This window comes from Vigna unguiculata, chromosome 10, assembly GCF_037176805.1.
Source record: "Vigna unguiculata cultivar grain cowpea cultivar isolate G323 ecotype 2 chromosome 10, ASM3717680v1, whole genome shotgun sequence".
NCBI lineage: Eukaryota > Viridiplantae > Streptophyta > Magnoliopsida > Fabales > Fabaceae > Vigna > Vigna unguiculata.
The window spans coordinates 37,714,901-37,729,775 of record NC_140801.1 but is presented as its reverse complement, the minus strand read 5'-3'; the positions used below and the strand labels follow the sequence as shown (position 1 = coordinate 37,729,775).

Genomic DNA, 14,875 nt, shown 5'->3' with positions numbered 1-14,875 from the left:
ACATTTTTTTTATTTTTTTTTGCCATTGTTAAGATATGTTCTTGTTTGGGTGTTACTGTTGCCCGAATGAGTGCTGGAAAATAACCTCACCCTCAATCTCTCTCGCCACCATAATCTTTCCCTCATCACCTTCTAGTTGCAAGAAATTGTCAAACCAGAACCCAAACACACTTCACCATCATCTTCATGTCACACCTGAAAATAAAACATAGACCCAAAAGCAGTATTCACACGGTCATCAACACAAACTCTCCCATCATCACCCTCATCACAAACCCGTCCGCCATTAATGAACCTTCATCACCAAACAACAGATTCAATTTTGGACTCTTATACTGCACTACAAACACAAGACTTCTCTATCGTCATTTTCACATTCACCTGCATAAAAAACCAAAATAAAAAAAAAAACAGATACCAAACTGAGCACGCACGCACACACAGATCAAGTTTTATCCCACAAGTCTTCATCCTAGTTTGGCACCACTTGAGACCCTTCGCACACTTTCACCTTCACCATCGCAACATTCCCACTCCCACAGCATACCCCTTTTGTAGAGCCACCATCTCAACATCACATCACCATTTCGACACAAGCAACAAACCAGAATCACATTCATCATCATCACTGTCACGCACTCAAATACACCATAACATGTGGTCGCGTGATGGTCGCTTGTGGTCGAGTGAACGGAGGAATGTGGCCGCGTGATGGTTGCGGAAGGGGATAGTCGAACATCGGGAAGCTTGGCATCACCGGTGGCACATCTCGTCGCGGCAGCAGCGGCGTTCACAATGGCGGCCACAAATGTTGTGTCGTCGGAGTTCGAGCAGAGGAGTGTGGTCGCGCTCAGTGCAAGAAGGAAAAGGAGCAACGCCGTCGGCTCCAGGCGTCGCCGGGTGAGGGCAAGTGGCGACGACGATGTGGCTTCTGTTAGGGTTTTTCTGAAAATAAAAAGGGGCAGCAAGCTTTGAACCCTTTTACCACGCGCACCCCCTCTTTTACCTCAACCACACCCTCCTCCTTTCTTTTCGTACACCCCCATTTTTAATTCCTGCACCTCCATTTTGTGTTTCCTTAGCACACCCCTTTATTTACTACACGCACCCCACCTGTTACTTCATGCACCTCCCACATGTGATACTCTTGCACCCCATGCCTTTGTCTATTGTTTTTGGGCTTATTGTTGTATTTGCTTTGTGCACCCCACATTACTCGTGCACCCTTACTTTTTTGTTTCCCACTTTTATTCTTTTTAAATAATTTCATCCTTTTATAAATTTATTTATTTATTTATTTATTTATTTTAAAAAGGAAAACAAACATATTTGAGAATCATAAAAATTAAAATATAGAAAAATAAAAAAGGTTCTCTTTCATTTTTACTGTGTCTATCTGGCCGCTCGCGTCGTGTGACACTTTCTTCCAAATAATTTGAAAATATCGAAAAATAGTTTTCTTTTTCTTTTAGTGTCCGTCCGACCGCTCGCGTCGTGTGACACATATTTTCAATTAATTCAAAAATAGCAAAAAATATAAAATTTCAAAAATACAAATACAAATATCTTTTATAGAACTACGTGATCCTTGATTCTCCACCGTGAGATACGTAGGAGCAAGGCCAGTCCTTGTCAGGTTCACCTCTAAAAAAATCAAATCTTTTTCTCAATTGTTTATTTTTTCAAATATCTTTTTAAAGAACTACGTAACCTTGATTTCTCATTTTTAATGAGAATATGTAGGACCAATGTCAATCCTTGTCGGGCCCAAAAAATAAAAAAAAATATATTTTTGTTTCTTTTTAATATTTTTGTCTTATTATTTTTGGGGAAAATTAATATTTTGAAAACCACATCAACTTTGCATTTTTAATTAAAGGTACCGCCCTTGGGCGGGCGCGGTAGGGTGCTCCTACGCGTAACCGACTCCCGAATCCAAAATATGGTTTTTCGCAGACTTACTTTATTTTTATGATTTTCCATAGGTTTCCAAAAAATAACTGTGGTGGCGACTCCCAATCTCTTTTTAAAACCCGTTTTCTTTTTTCGGTTTGCCTCCTCGTCGCGATTCCGGTTGCGACAGCTGGCGACTCCACTGGGGAAGCTGGAGAGTCAAGCCATTTAATTAGCTATGCAAACTTCATGTGATTTTTCCTTATGTTTTATTTCCTCTTTCTTTTTCTTTGTTTATTATTGTCTTTATTTGCATGTGTATATATTTGTCTCTTGAAGTGATTGTGTGTAAATTGTTTTGCATATTTTGCTATATATCTGCCTAGGAAGTTTTCTGGTTGTTTTGCAGGTGGGGGGTTATGGTATGCATCATTCTCCCTCCACACACACACTTTGTGCATATCATGAGCGGGGCCCTATACCCGGGTCTGTGTAGCAGTGCCACAGTGGATGAACTTCCCAAGTGGTCATTGTGAGAACCCCAGCTAGAGTTTGTTTACTTCGTTGGTACTCCCACATCTTGTTGTCTACCAACTGTTGTGGAAAATGCCAAGAAGTGGACCATAGCTCTAGTGACCTTGATCCTTAAGTATTAAGGAACCATCCTGGCAAGCGCATATATTTTACCTTAGGACCATTAGGCATCGAATCTTTGATGAGGCACAAGGGGAGACATGTGCATTACCTTAATTCTCATCTTATTTTTCTCGCTTTATTTGAATTAGCAATGAAGTCATGTGTCTGTACATTCTTTCGCGGCATCATCATACATGCATTTTGATTATTTCTTCATGCATAACATGTATTTTGTCATGCCATGCCATAACATTTCTTGTGATTCTAGGTCAGAAATTTTAAGGCTGTGATTGAGTTTGTGAAAAAAAAGAAACAAAAGAAATTAACATGGGATTTCAAGTCGGAGGGAATTTAGGGTCGGATGCCTTGAAGAAGAAGTTACCTATCAGGGTTATAGATAGCAATCTGAATGGTTTAAGGGAAATAGTGCAACAAATGAAGATTATACAGAAGAATGCTTTCAAGAAGCGGTATGGAAACTTATTGAGGTTGTTGAATGTGGAAGTCCAAGCGTCAGCAGTCACCGCTTTGGCCTAATATTATGATCCGTCGCTCAGATGTTTCACCTCCCAGGATTTTCAGTTGGCACCAGTAGTAGAAGAGTTCGAACAGATTTTGGGTTTGTCGGTGGAAGATAAAGTCCCTTACAGATATTTTGAGCAACGAGCATCTATCTCTACGTTGGCAAGAATCTTGAAGGTACACCCTGCTGAGCTAGAAAGTAAAATGGCCTCCAAGGGCAACTCGAAAGGGATTCCCCAAGGGTATTTAGAGGGCACTTGCATCGTTTGGCTGAGAAGTAGATAGGGGAGACGTTCATGGATGTGTTGGCTCTTACGCTATATGGAGTCGTGCTCTTCCCTAACATGGAGAATTTTGTTGATCAAGCGGCCATCGATGTGTTTGTCGCTTACAAGATTCATTCAGAAAGTCCAGTCACTGCGGTTCTAGCTGATGTGTACGGGGGTTTGAATTTGTGCTACGCACTCAAGAGGAAGAAGATGTTATGCTGTGTACCTGTATTGTATGTATGGTTTATATCCCGAGTCCGCTTGGGTACAGTAAATGTTGAATGTCAAATTGGGGAGTTGCCACATGGTGGCGTTGAAATTCGAGGGGCGAAGGAATGGGCCCAATTCTGTGCAAGTTTGAATGGGGGGAAAATTAGATGGTGTGTCCCTGGGCTGCCCAAGTCGCATGTCATTTCTTGTGGGGACTTCCCTAACGTCCCTTTGATAGGCACCAGAAGTTGTGTGAATTATAACCCTGTTCTGGCTCAACGACAATTTGGATGTCCAATTAAGAGCTCTCCGACTCCAGAATCTCTGGTTGCCATATGGACTTATTATGAAGAAGGAATTTCCCAAGATCTAATTCGACGAGTTAGGAGTGCCTGGGGTGAGGTTCTGCGCGCAGAAAAAGACCCAAGGCCTGGGTAATAGACGGGACAATATCTTACCGACGATGGATTCTGGAAAGGGTTAATGTGATTAAGTTACCCTTCAAGTCAGACTCTCCTACTCCGGAGCGATTGGAACCTGTTGAGTCTGAGGAGGTGAAGGGGCTAAAAGAAGAGATCGAGAAGATGAAACTAAAAAATGGCAAATTAATTAACGAGCTTCAAAGTCTCCGACATGAGTTTGTGGATCTGAGGCGTGATAATGAGGAAATGGCAAAGGCGTATGAAGGGATTCTCAAGCAACAAAGAGAAGAACGAGATCATGCTTTCAGAGTGAAACGGGATTTGGCCGCAGCAAGCACCGCATTAAAATCAAGGGACCTAGAGAGAGATGCAGCAACAGTATCTAAGCGCCAAAGGGATCAGTTGTGTGAGGAATTTAAGAGAGACAAAACTGAAGCGCTGAGACGGTTGCACAATGCCCAAATGAGAATCAGTGAGGTTGAACGACAAATGAGGGAGGTGGTATCGACCTATGAGGTGAAGATGGACGAGGAGCGTTGGCATAGAGCTGAATTGGAAAAGGAACATCGAGAGGTGATCAGTCGGATGAATGAGTACACAGCCGAGCAGGAAATGACTATAGAACATTGGAAGAGATGTTTCTCACAGCTAGCTGCCTTGGCGAATGGAGCAATTGAAGAAATCCCACGATTATTAGCTGAAGCAGAGGCTGCACTATCGATCTTCAATCCGCCAAGGGAGATTGAAGCCTTCTTTAATCATTGCAAGAAGTTGATGAGGGAGATAAAGAGCATGATAGTCAGGGTTAGGGAATAGGTTTTCTTTCTTTTATCGTTTAATGAATGTAGAAGACTTGTTAATGGTTGGGTTGTATCAGTTTCGTGTTAATTTCTATGATATATTTACCTTAAGGCTCTCACAGCTTTAAAATTTCCAACTAGAGTAACTGTTGCACATTCATTTTCTTTCTTTTCATTCTTCATAATTCATTAAATTTAACGAAATAATAGAGCAAAATCAAATACGACGGCAAAATTTCCACGACACCCTTATCGCACACGAGCTAACCACAGAAGCATGGAAGATTGGGAAGAAGCCCATGAAGCTGTGAAGGCTGACATTAACGAGCTGAAGGATCAAGTGGGCCAAATCCTAGAGGCTTTGAAGTCACTGAAGGCTTCAGGGGAGACCTCATCCGCTTGGGTCGAGGAGAATGCTCATTCTTATGGTATGCCTCTAGGCGCGTTCCCAATGTACGGTCTACCTCCGGGATACACTCCTCTAGTTGGAGAATATTCAGATGTAGAACAAACTTCTTTCTCTTTTCCTGCAGCTAACAACACGCTATCGAACGGTACTCAATGGCCGATGTTAGCTTCGACACCCGTGATAGGAGCGGAGATGAATGAGACAGTCACATTCACAGGACCGAGGATGACTGTGGCGCCCCAGCCTCCGAAAACCTTCATCGATGTAGATGCTGCGACTAAAGCTGTACCACACGCTACAGTCCAAGCAATGTCCACTGTTGTTGATGGGGCTAAAAGTAAACTTGAAATTCTCGAGGAAAGGATTCGTGCCATTGAGGGTGGTGGAAGCTATGGGTTCGGTGATGTGGCGAGATTAAGCCTGGTTCCTGGTGTGATGATACCACATAAGTTTAAGGTCCCAGAATTTGAAAAGTATCACGGCACCACATGCCCTAAAAGCCATCTGACAATGTACGGCAGAAAGATGGCTACTTATGCCTATGATGAAAAATTGCTAATACATTGTTTCCAAGATAGTCTGGTTGGGGTAGCATTGAATTGGTATACATACTTGGAGCCATCTCGAATTCATTCCTGAATGGATTTGGCCGACGCCTTTGTGAAACAATATAAATACAACACGGATAGTGCGCCAGATAGATTGCAATTGCAAAACATGGCCAAGAAGGATACTGAGTCCTTCAAGGAATATGCACAACGGTGGAGAGAGTTGGCTGCTCAGGTTGAGCCACCTCTACTTGATAAGGAGATGGTGGCGACGTTTGTAAACACGCTGCAATCACCATTTTATGAGCACGGGTTGGGGAATGTGTCTTCCAATTTCGCTGATATCATTATCATAGGGGAAAGAATAGAAATCGGGTTAAAAAGTGGAAAGATTGCATATGGCCCATTCGCGGCTGCAACTCCTAAGAAACCCAATTTTATTCCCGGAAAGAAGAAAGAAGCGGAAGTACAAGCGGCCTCAGTGATGCCTGTGTGGGAAAGTCGGGCTCCTACACATAATTATCGACCACACTTGAACCAACCTCCTTATGTGGCCAATGCAGTGTCTGTTCATCAAACACGACCTCAGCAGCAAGGGTTTTATCAACCGTCAAATCTTTATCAACCACAACATGCTCCAAATAATGCTTGGAAAACCGAACCTAACTCGAATTTCAACAGAAACGCGGGACAAAACGCTAATCTAAGGAGGAATCAAGAGAGGAACTTCGTTCGTTTCACTCCTATTCCTATGTCATATACGGAATTGTTGCCTCATCTCCTCCAAAAGCGTTTGGTGGCCATTTGTCCGATGAAGCCTGTGCAACCTCCGTTCCCCAAGAATTATGATCCAAATGCCAAATGTGATTATCACGGAGGGGGAGTTGGTCACTCTGCTGAGAATTGTGTGTCCCTTAAACACAAGGTGGAAGCTTTAATCAACTCAGGATGGATAAAGTTCCACGAAGACAAGCCCAGTGTTGAGGCTAATCCCCTTTCTGGTCTTGGGAACCCTTCGACAAATGCCATTGAGGTTAAGAAACATCGCCTGGTGAGGGATGTGAGTGAAATTCGAAGCTCCAAGCGGTTTGTTTTTGAGACACTATTGAAATTGGGTTTGTTAAAAGGGGAATATAACTTGAGTGAAAAGTGTGGATTCCATCCGAGTGCTAAACATTCTATCAATGAATGCACCGAGTTCGAGGATGTTTTACAAAATCTTATAGACAGAAACTTTGTGCAAGTATGTCACGGGCACATGGAGGATGAAGTATTTGCACACGATGGTGCGGAATCCGGTGTGACTTTGCCAGAGCCAATGGTGATTCATTTCACTAGATCCACCTCTACCCCGACAATTCAAGAAAGGCAATCTATTATTATCCAAACACCCTCCCCATTTCCCTACAAAAGTGAGAAAGCTGTCCCATGGAAATATCGTGCATACGTGTTGGGTGAGGAACAACGGGTAGGTGGTCAACCTAGTAGTGGTGAGTCAGTGGTGAAAAATATATCAGGCATCGGTGGAATTACGAGGAGTGGTCGAATCTTTACGCCTCCAAACTTGGTGAAAGATGGAGTTGGCAATAGCGAATCAGTGAATACCAAAAAGGCTAAGGAACTCTTGAAAGGGAAGACCATCCAAACCGACGAGGATATAAGAAAAGACGATAGGAAAGAAGTATATGATGAGGAGGCTTGCGAGTTTTTGAAGTTCATACAACAAAGCGAGTATAAAGTGGTCGAACAATTGAATCGCTTGCCTGCTCGAATCTCACTTTTAGAACTACTCATGCATTCATAGAAAGTTGTTAATGAAGATACTCAATGGAGCGCATGTGGAGCAAAATATTTCTCTGGATAGTTTTGAGGGAATTGTTAACAATATCACTGCCAACAATTACCTCACGTTTACCGATGAGGAGATACCTACTGAAGGGAGGGGGCACAACAAGGCCCTCCATGTCTCTGTAAAATGCTTGGATCATGTCATAGCACGTGTATTGATCGACAACGGATCTTCCCTTAATGTAATGCCGAAAACAACATTGGGAAAGCTACCGTGTGAAGGTATTCACATGAAACCAAGCGCAATGATAGTGAGAGCTTTCGATGGAAGTAAAAGAGAAGTAATGGGAGAGGTAGAATTGCCAATCCAAATAGGGCCACGTGTCTTTCAAATAACTTTCCAAGTGATGGACATCCTTCCAGCATACAGCTGCTTGTTGGGTCGTCCTTGGATTCACTCAGCGGGCCTGGTACCTTCAACCTTGCACCAAAAGTTAAAATATGTCATGGGTGACAAATTAGTGATTGTTTCAGGGGAGGAAGATATTTTAGTAAGTAGGCCTTCATCTTCTCACTATATTGAAGCAGCAGAGGAAGCCCTCAAGACAGCCTTCCAATCTTTGGAAATTGTGGGTAATGCCTATGTGGAGCCCTTTCCAATGAACCCACACTTGTCGCATACTTCCCTTATGTCAGCCAAGGTCATGTTGAAAGAGGGATATGAGTACGGAAAGGGGCTAGGCAAGTATGAGCACAGATTGATGTATCCTTTAGAAGTCACCGAGAAAAAGAATAAATACGGCCTTGGATACAAGCCTACTGGAGAGGATAAGAGGAGGTTGGCGGAAGAAAGGAGAGAGCACGGTGTGTCTCGAATCCAAGGAAAAGAACTAGGGTTAGGAAAGATTCACATCTGCGACATCAAAGATAGCTTCCGCAGCGCGGGATGGATCAACACTACTCAGATAGCAACTGCTAGAGATGAAGATGAACCTGAAAGCTCGATTTTTGTGCAGCCTTGTGCTCCAAATGCGCTACTCAACAATTAGGAGACTTTGGATCTACCCGTGATGTTTAATTTGGTTAAAATGTAATGTTTTTAATTTATCCTATTGCTTTACCCGGAGCTTTAGGATTCATGACTTAACGGGATGACACCTTTTCCTTTATGCTCAACGTGATAATCAATTTGTGTTTGCTACCTTTATTATCTTTGTTTGCATTTTTCACTGTTGTTTGTTTATTTATCTTTTTTTTATAAACTCAAATAATGCAGATATGATAATGAATGTTTTGAAAATAACAATGTCGATACCCCTAATTTCGAGCACCCTGTCAATAATATGGAAGATGATTATGAAGGTGATTCAGAACCCTCCCCTGAACTAATGAGATTAATGGAACAAGAATCTAGGGAAATAAAACCCCATCAGGAAGATGTTAAAGTGCTTGACCTGAGCAAGGGGGATGAAAAGAAAGAAGTGAAAATTGGCAGGAGTATGAAGAAAGAAGTGAAAGAAGAATTGTGTGCGTTGCTAAAGGAGTTTAGGGATGTGTTCGCTTGGTCGTACAATGATATGCCTGGTTTAGATACTGATATAGTACAACATAAGCTTCCACTCAAACCGGAATGTCCTCCAGTCAGACAAAAGCTAAGAAGGAAGAAACCATAAATGTCATTAAAGATTAAAGAAGAAGTGCAAAAGCAATTTGATGCTGGATTTTTAGCTGTGGCAAAATACCCTTAATGGGTGGCAAATGTTGTACCAGTGCCCAAGAAAGATGGGAAGGTTCGGATGTGCGTTGACTATCGAGATTTGAACCGTGTGAGTCCAAAAGACAACTTCCCATTACCGCACATTGATACATTAGTGGACAATACGGCCAAGTTCTCACTATTTTCGTTTATGGATGGCTTCTCAGGATATAATCAGATTAAGATGGCACCGGAAGATATGGAAAAGACTACGTTTATCACATTGTGGGGAACATTTTGCTATAAGGTGATGTCTTTTGGGCTTAAGAATGTTGGGGCAACCTATCAAAAGGCCATGGTGGCGCTTTTTCATGATATGATCCACAAAGAAATCGAGGTTTATGTAGATGACATGATCGCCAAGTCTGAGTCAGAAGAAGAACACATCCTCAACCTAAGGAAATTGTTTGAGAGATTGAGGAAATTTAAAGTTAAACTGAACCCGACTAAATGCACATTCGGTGTGAAATCGGGAAAGTTTTTGGGTTTTATTGTCAGTCAAAAGGGGATAGAGGTCGATTCCGACAAGATGCGTGCGATAATCGAAATGTCTGCTCCTAGTACAGAAAAGGAAGTGCAGGGTTTCTTGGGCAGACTGAACTACATTGCTAGGTTCATCTCCCAATTGACCGCCACTTGTGAACGAATATTCAAGCTATTGCGTAAAAATCAGGTTGTTAAGTGGAATGAAGATTGTCAGGCTGCTTTTGACAAAATTAAACAATATCTACAAGATACTCCTATGTTACGCCCACCCGAACCGGGGAAGCCACTCATTATGTATTTGACGGTACTCGATGAGTCAATGGGTTGTGTGTTGGGTCAACATGACGCAACTGGAAAAAGAGAGCATGCCATATACTACCTGAGCAAGAAGTTCACGGAATGTGAACAGCGATACTTGTTTTTAGAGCGAACTTGTTGTGCATTGGCATGGGCTGCCCATCGTCTAAGACAATACATGTTGAGTCATTCTACCTGGTTGATATCCAAGACTGACCCTATCAAGTATATTTCTGAAAAGCCCGCTCTCACTAGAAGGATAACCCGGTGGCAAATGCTATTGTCAGAATACGACATTGTGTATGTCACTCAGAAGTCCATCAAGGGTAGTGCTTTGGCTGAATATCTGGCCGAACAACCCGTTAACGATTACCAGTCGATGCAACCCGAATTTCCTGATAAGGACATCATGGCCTTGTTTGAAGATGACCAAGAAGATGAGAACATAAAGAAATGGACGTTATTATTCGACGGGGCTTCTAACGTCATGGGACATGGTATATGGGCAATACTAATATCTCCAGAAAACCAATACATTCCAATGACAGCAAGGTTGTGTTTTAATTGCACAAACAATATCGCTGAATATGAAGCATGTGCTATGGGCATCCAAGCCCCAATTGAGTCAAAGGCGAAATTTTTGAATGTATATGGAGATTCAGCGTTGGTTATCCATCAACTAAGGGGAGAATGGGAAACTAGGGATCAGAAGTTGATTCCCTACAAAACTTATATCATGGAATTGGTGGAGTATTTTGATTTTATTGAATTCCATCATATTCCGCGAGAGGATAACCAATTGACAGATGCCTTAGCTACTTTATCATCGATGTTCAAGATTAATCAGGATGGGGTAATGCCGATGATCCAAATGAAGAGCCATGAAGGGCCAGCATATTGCCATTTCATCGAAGAAGAGTTAGACGGTAAGCCGTGGTATCTTGATATTAAACGCTATATAAAAACCAAAGAATACCCTGAAGAAGCATCTGAGAATGATAAAAGCACTAAGAAGGTTGGCAGCAAATTTTATCCTTAGTGGGGATGTGTTGTACAAGAGAAATCATGATATGGTTCTCCTTCGATGCGTGGATGCAAAAGAGGCTGAGTCAATATTGGAGGAAGTTCATGAAGGAACTTTCGGCACACACATGAATGGACACTCGATGGCTAGAAAGATCTTGAGGGCTGGTTACTTTTGGTTGACTATGGAGAATGATTGTTGCACGCACGTGAGAAAGTGCGAGAAATGTCAGAAGTATGCAGATAATATCAATACTGCACCCACTACTTTATACTTAATGTCTGCCCCATGGCCATTTTCAATGTGGGGGATAGATGTCATCAGAGCTATAGAGCCAAAAGCCTCAAACGGACATTGCTTCATTCAGTTGCAATTGATTATTTCACTAAATGGGTGGAAGTTGCTTCCTACGCTAGTGTGACTAAATTCATAAAAAGAGAGTTAATTTATAGGTACGGCTTGCCTAGCAAGATAATCACTGATAATGCCACCAATCTGAACAATCAAATGATGGCCGAATTGTGTGAAGGATTTAAAATTCAACATCATAATTCTTCTCCTTATCGTTCAAAGATGAATGGGACAGTCGAGGCTGCTAATAAGAATATCAAGAAAATTGTACAGAAAATGGTGGTCACATATAAAGACTGGCATGAGATGCTTCCCTTTGCTTTGCACGGGTATCGCACCTCGGTACGTTCATCAACTAGGGCAACACCTTTTTCTCTGGTGTAAGGAATGGAGGCAGTATTACCCTTCGAAGTAGAAATCTCATCCCTACGAGTGTTAATGGAGACCCAGTTAGAAGATGCAGAATGGGTTCAGGCCCGATTTGACCAGCTTAATCTCATTGAGGAAAAAAGGCTAGCAGCAGTGTGTCATGGACAGTTATACCAAAGAAGGATGAAAAAGGCGTTCGACAAGAGGGTGCGCCCTAGAGAGTTCCATGAAGGCGAGCTAGTCTTGAAAAAGATCTTACCTATACAAAAGGATCATAGGGGCAAGTGGACTCCAAATTATGAAGTCCCGTATGTGGTGAAGAAAGCATTTTCTGGTGGGGCACTAATTCTCACAAGAATGGATGGAGAGGAGTTAGCGTTACCGATCAATTCTGATGCGGTCAAAAAATTTTATACATGATGATTCCTTGATAGGAAGTGCTACTAAGGGATATTGACATTGTCTCCAAATTTTGTTGTATTCTGCTTTGTTTTTCATTCAATAAACACCATTTAGTTCTCTCCATAAATTTAAAGCAATGAATGTCACGCTGAGTTCGTAAAGAGAATAATGAACAAAAAAGAAGGGAATAAAAGTATGTGCATACTAACGAGGCATCACGGGTACATTCACTAAGAGCAGACTCTTTTTTGGAGGGTGTCGTGGAAAAAAATTAGTAAATAAAAAAGCAAAAAAAAAATAAAGCTTCATGTGAATTTTATCCATGCATCCATGCATTTATGCATCCTCACTGCATTACATCATTTGCCTAAAGATTGAATCTTGCCGGCTAAGCATTCAAGCAGTGTTTATTGACACATCAAAATCAAGCTTCGGGTTCTCCTTTCATATATAGACATTCTCCCCTTAGTTTTCTTATGTTTACATCAAGGCCCTCTCCGATGGAATGGTCATTGATTTTCTTATGTTTACATAGGGGTGTCAAAACGGGCCAGCCCGGCCCGTTTTGGCCCGGCCCGTTTTTGGCCCGTTTTAAATGGGCCGGGCCGGGCTGGCTCGACAAGGCAAAATGGGTTGTTTTTTTGGGTCCGGCCCGTGGGGTGGCGGGCCGGCGGGCCGGCCCGCCATCCTTTTCCTGATATGTTCATTTTGTGGCCCAAAATCAAATTTTAAATCCTTTCATTTCAAATTTAGTTGACTACATGCAAATATGCTTACATTAACATACTGCATATGCATTAATACAACAATAGTCCATCATCACAAAGTCCAAACAAATTGAAATGATTAAAACAAAATGTAAATGACGTGTGTGTGGCGCAAAGGTGAGAAGAAGAGTCGCGTTGTGGTTTGGTGGTGGGGTGGGGGGTGCGCGCAGTAGGAATGGGTGGCAAAGGAATAGGAATAACAAAAATGGGTTTGATTTGATGTTTACACGGGGAATAACAAAAAGGGTGGCAAAGGAATAGGAAAAAATTAAGAAAAGAAGAAAAACGAATTGTGGGTATGTGTGTTCGTAATTTCCATGAATGTGTGCAGTGTCCTCCACCTGTTTTTGTCTTACGGGCCGGGCTGGCCCGTTTTGGCCCGCGGGCTGGCCCGACGGGCCAGCGGGCTTGACGGGCCGGGCTGTCATGGGCTGGCGGGCTGAAATTCGTGGCCTGGCCCATACCTTTTCAGCCGGGCTGGCGGGCCGGCCCATCGGGCCGGGCCCATTTTGCCATCCCTATGTTTACATCAAGGCCCTCTCCGATGGAATGGTCATTGATTTTCTTATGTCACATCAAGGCCCTCTCCGATGGAATGGTCATTGATTTTCTTTCTTTACATCAAGGTCCTCTCCGATGGAATGGTCATTGATTTTCTTGTTTACATCAAGGCCCTCTCCGATGGAATGGTCATTGATTTGCTTTGTTTACATCAAGGCCTTCTCCGATGGAATGGTCATTGATTTTCTTTGTTTACATCAAGGCCCTCTCCGATGGAATGGTCATTGATTTTCTTGTTTACATCAAGGCCTTCTCCGATGGAATGGTCATTTATTTCCTTCTTCACATAAAGGCCCTCTCCGATGGAATGGTCATTGATTTCTTTGTCACAACAGGATCCTCTCCTTCAGAATAGTCGAGTTTGTTTTCTTCTTTGGATCACGACCCTTTTCTTTGAATTGGTCATTGTATATGCTTGATTTGTTTTTTCCTCTTTTCCTTTGAAGCCCAAACGAAATTAGTGTTTTTATCTTTACTCATCTTTTACTTTGATAACCTATGAAAGTTAAAATTTCATACTATCAAGTAAAATCTAAGTAAAGAGGGGCAGCTGTCAGCACCCAATTTCGTCCGGGTAACAATGATAAAATAAAAAAATTAATTAATTAATTAAAGTTCAATTGAGAAGAATAAATAAGTAAATAATTAAGAAAGAAAAGAAAAAATATGTTTTAGTTTGAGGAAAAATAATTATCTATTTATTTTATTTTATTTTAGTTTTGTTTTATTTATTTATTTGTTTATTTGGGCTTATTATTTTGATTATTACATTATTTTCCTTTATATTATTACAGCTCCATTTTTGTTTTACGTCTCTCATTCTAGTTTAATAAAAAAAAACAACAAAACAACAAAACTAAAACAAAAAAAAAAAGAGTAATAAAAAAAGAAAAGGAAAAAGGGGAAAGAAAGAGGTAACTTAAGGTCTCTTGCTGTCAGACCCATGCATGCTATGCTATCATGATTTTGAATTGGGAAGGGCCTGTAGCATGGTCATGATGGCTGAAGGAGCAGGAAGCAACATCTGCTCTCAGCCTTGTCCCAAATTTCGAAATTGGAAGGTGCAAAGGCTTACATAATAAAAAGGGGAAGATTCATGAGAGGAGGGGTATTTTTTTGGGATTACTACAGAGAGGGGTTTGGGCACTAGAAATCAGTGAGGGAGAGAAGGAGTCAAATTTGAACGGAAGCAAACTGTTAGCGCATTAAGTTTTATTTTCACCGTAAGTGTTCTTAACTCCTCCTTAGCTTATGTTACCGTGACTTGGTGTTGGTGTTGATGTTCATGGGTGTATGAATTAGAGCTTATATTAACGTGATTTGATATTGATGTCTGTTATTCATTTTGTTTATTCCCATCGCACC

General features: G+C 41.7%; 2 protein-coding genes and 1 pseudogene across 2 annotated transcripts; all 3 read left to right on the top strand.

The window, feature by feature from the left end:
• The first annotated feature begins 5,029 nt into the window (after positions 1-5,029).
• Positions 5,030-5,800, top strand: LOC114165194 (uncharacterized). The gene has a single exon (XM_085667438.1). The coding sequence runs from the start codon at positions 5,030-5,032 to the stop codon at positions 5,798-5,800; it is 771 nt and encodes a 256-aa protein (XP_085523564.1).
• On the top strand, positions 5,801-8,546 carry LOC146882517 (uncharacterized; annotated as a pseudogene).
• Positions 8,547-11,798: 3,252 nt separating this feature from the next.
• LOC146882516 (uncharacterized) lies at positions 11,799-12,200 on the top strand. The gene has a single exon (XM_085667437.1). It carries the CDS (start codon positions 11,799-11,801, stop codon positions 12,198-12,200), a length of 402 nt encoding a protein of 133 aa, XP_085523563.1.
• The last annotated feature ends 2,675 nt before the right edge of the window (positions 12,201-14,875 follow it).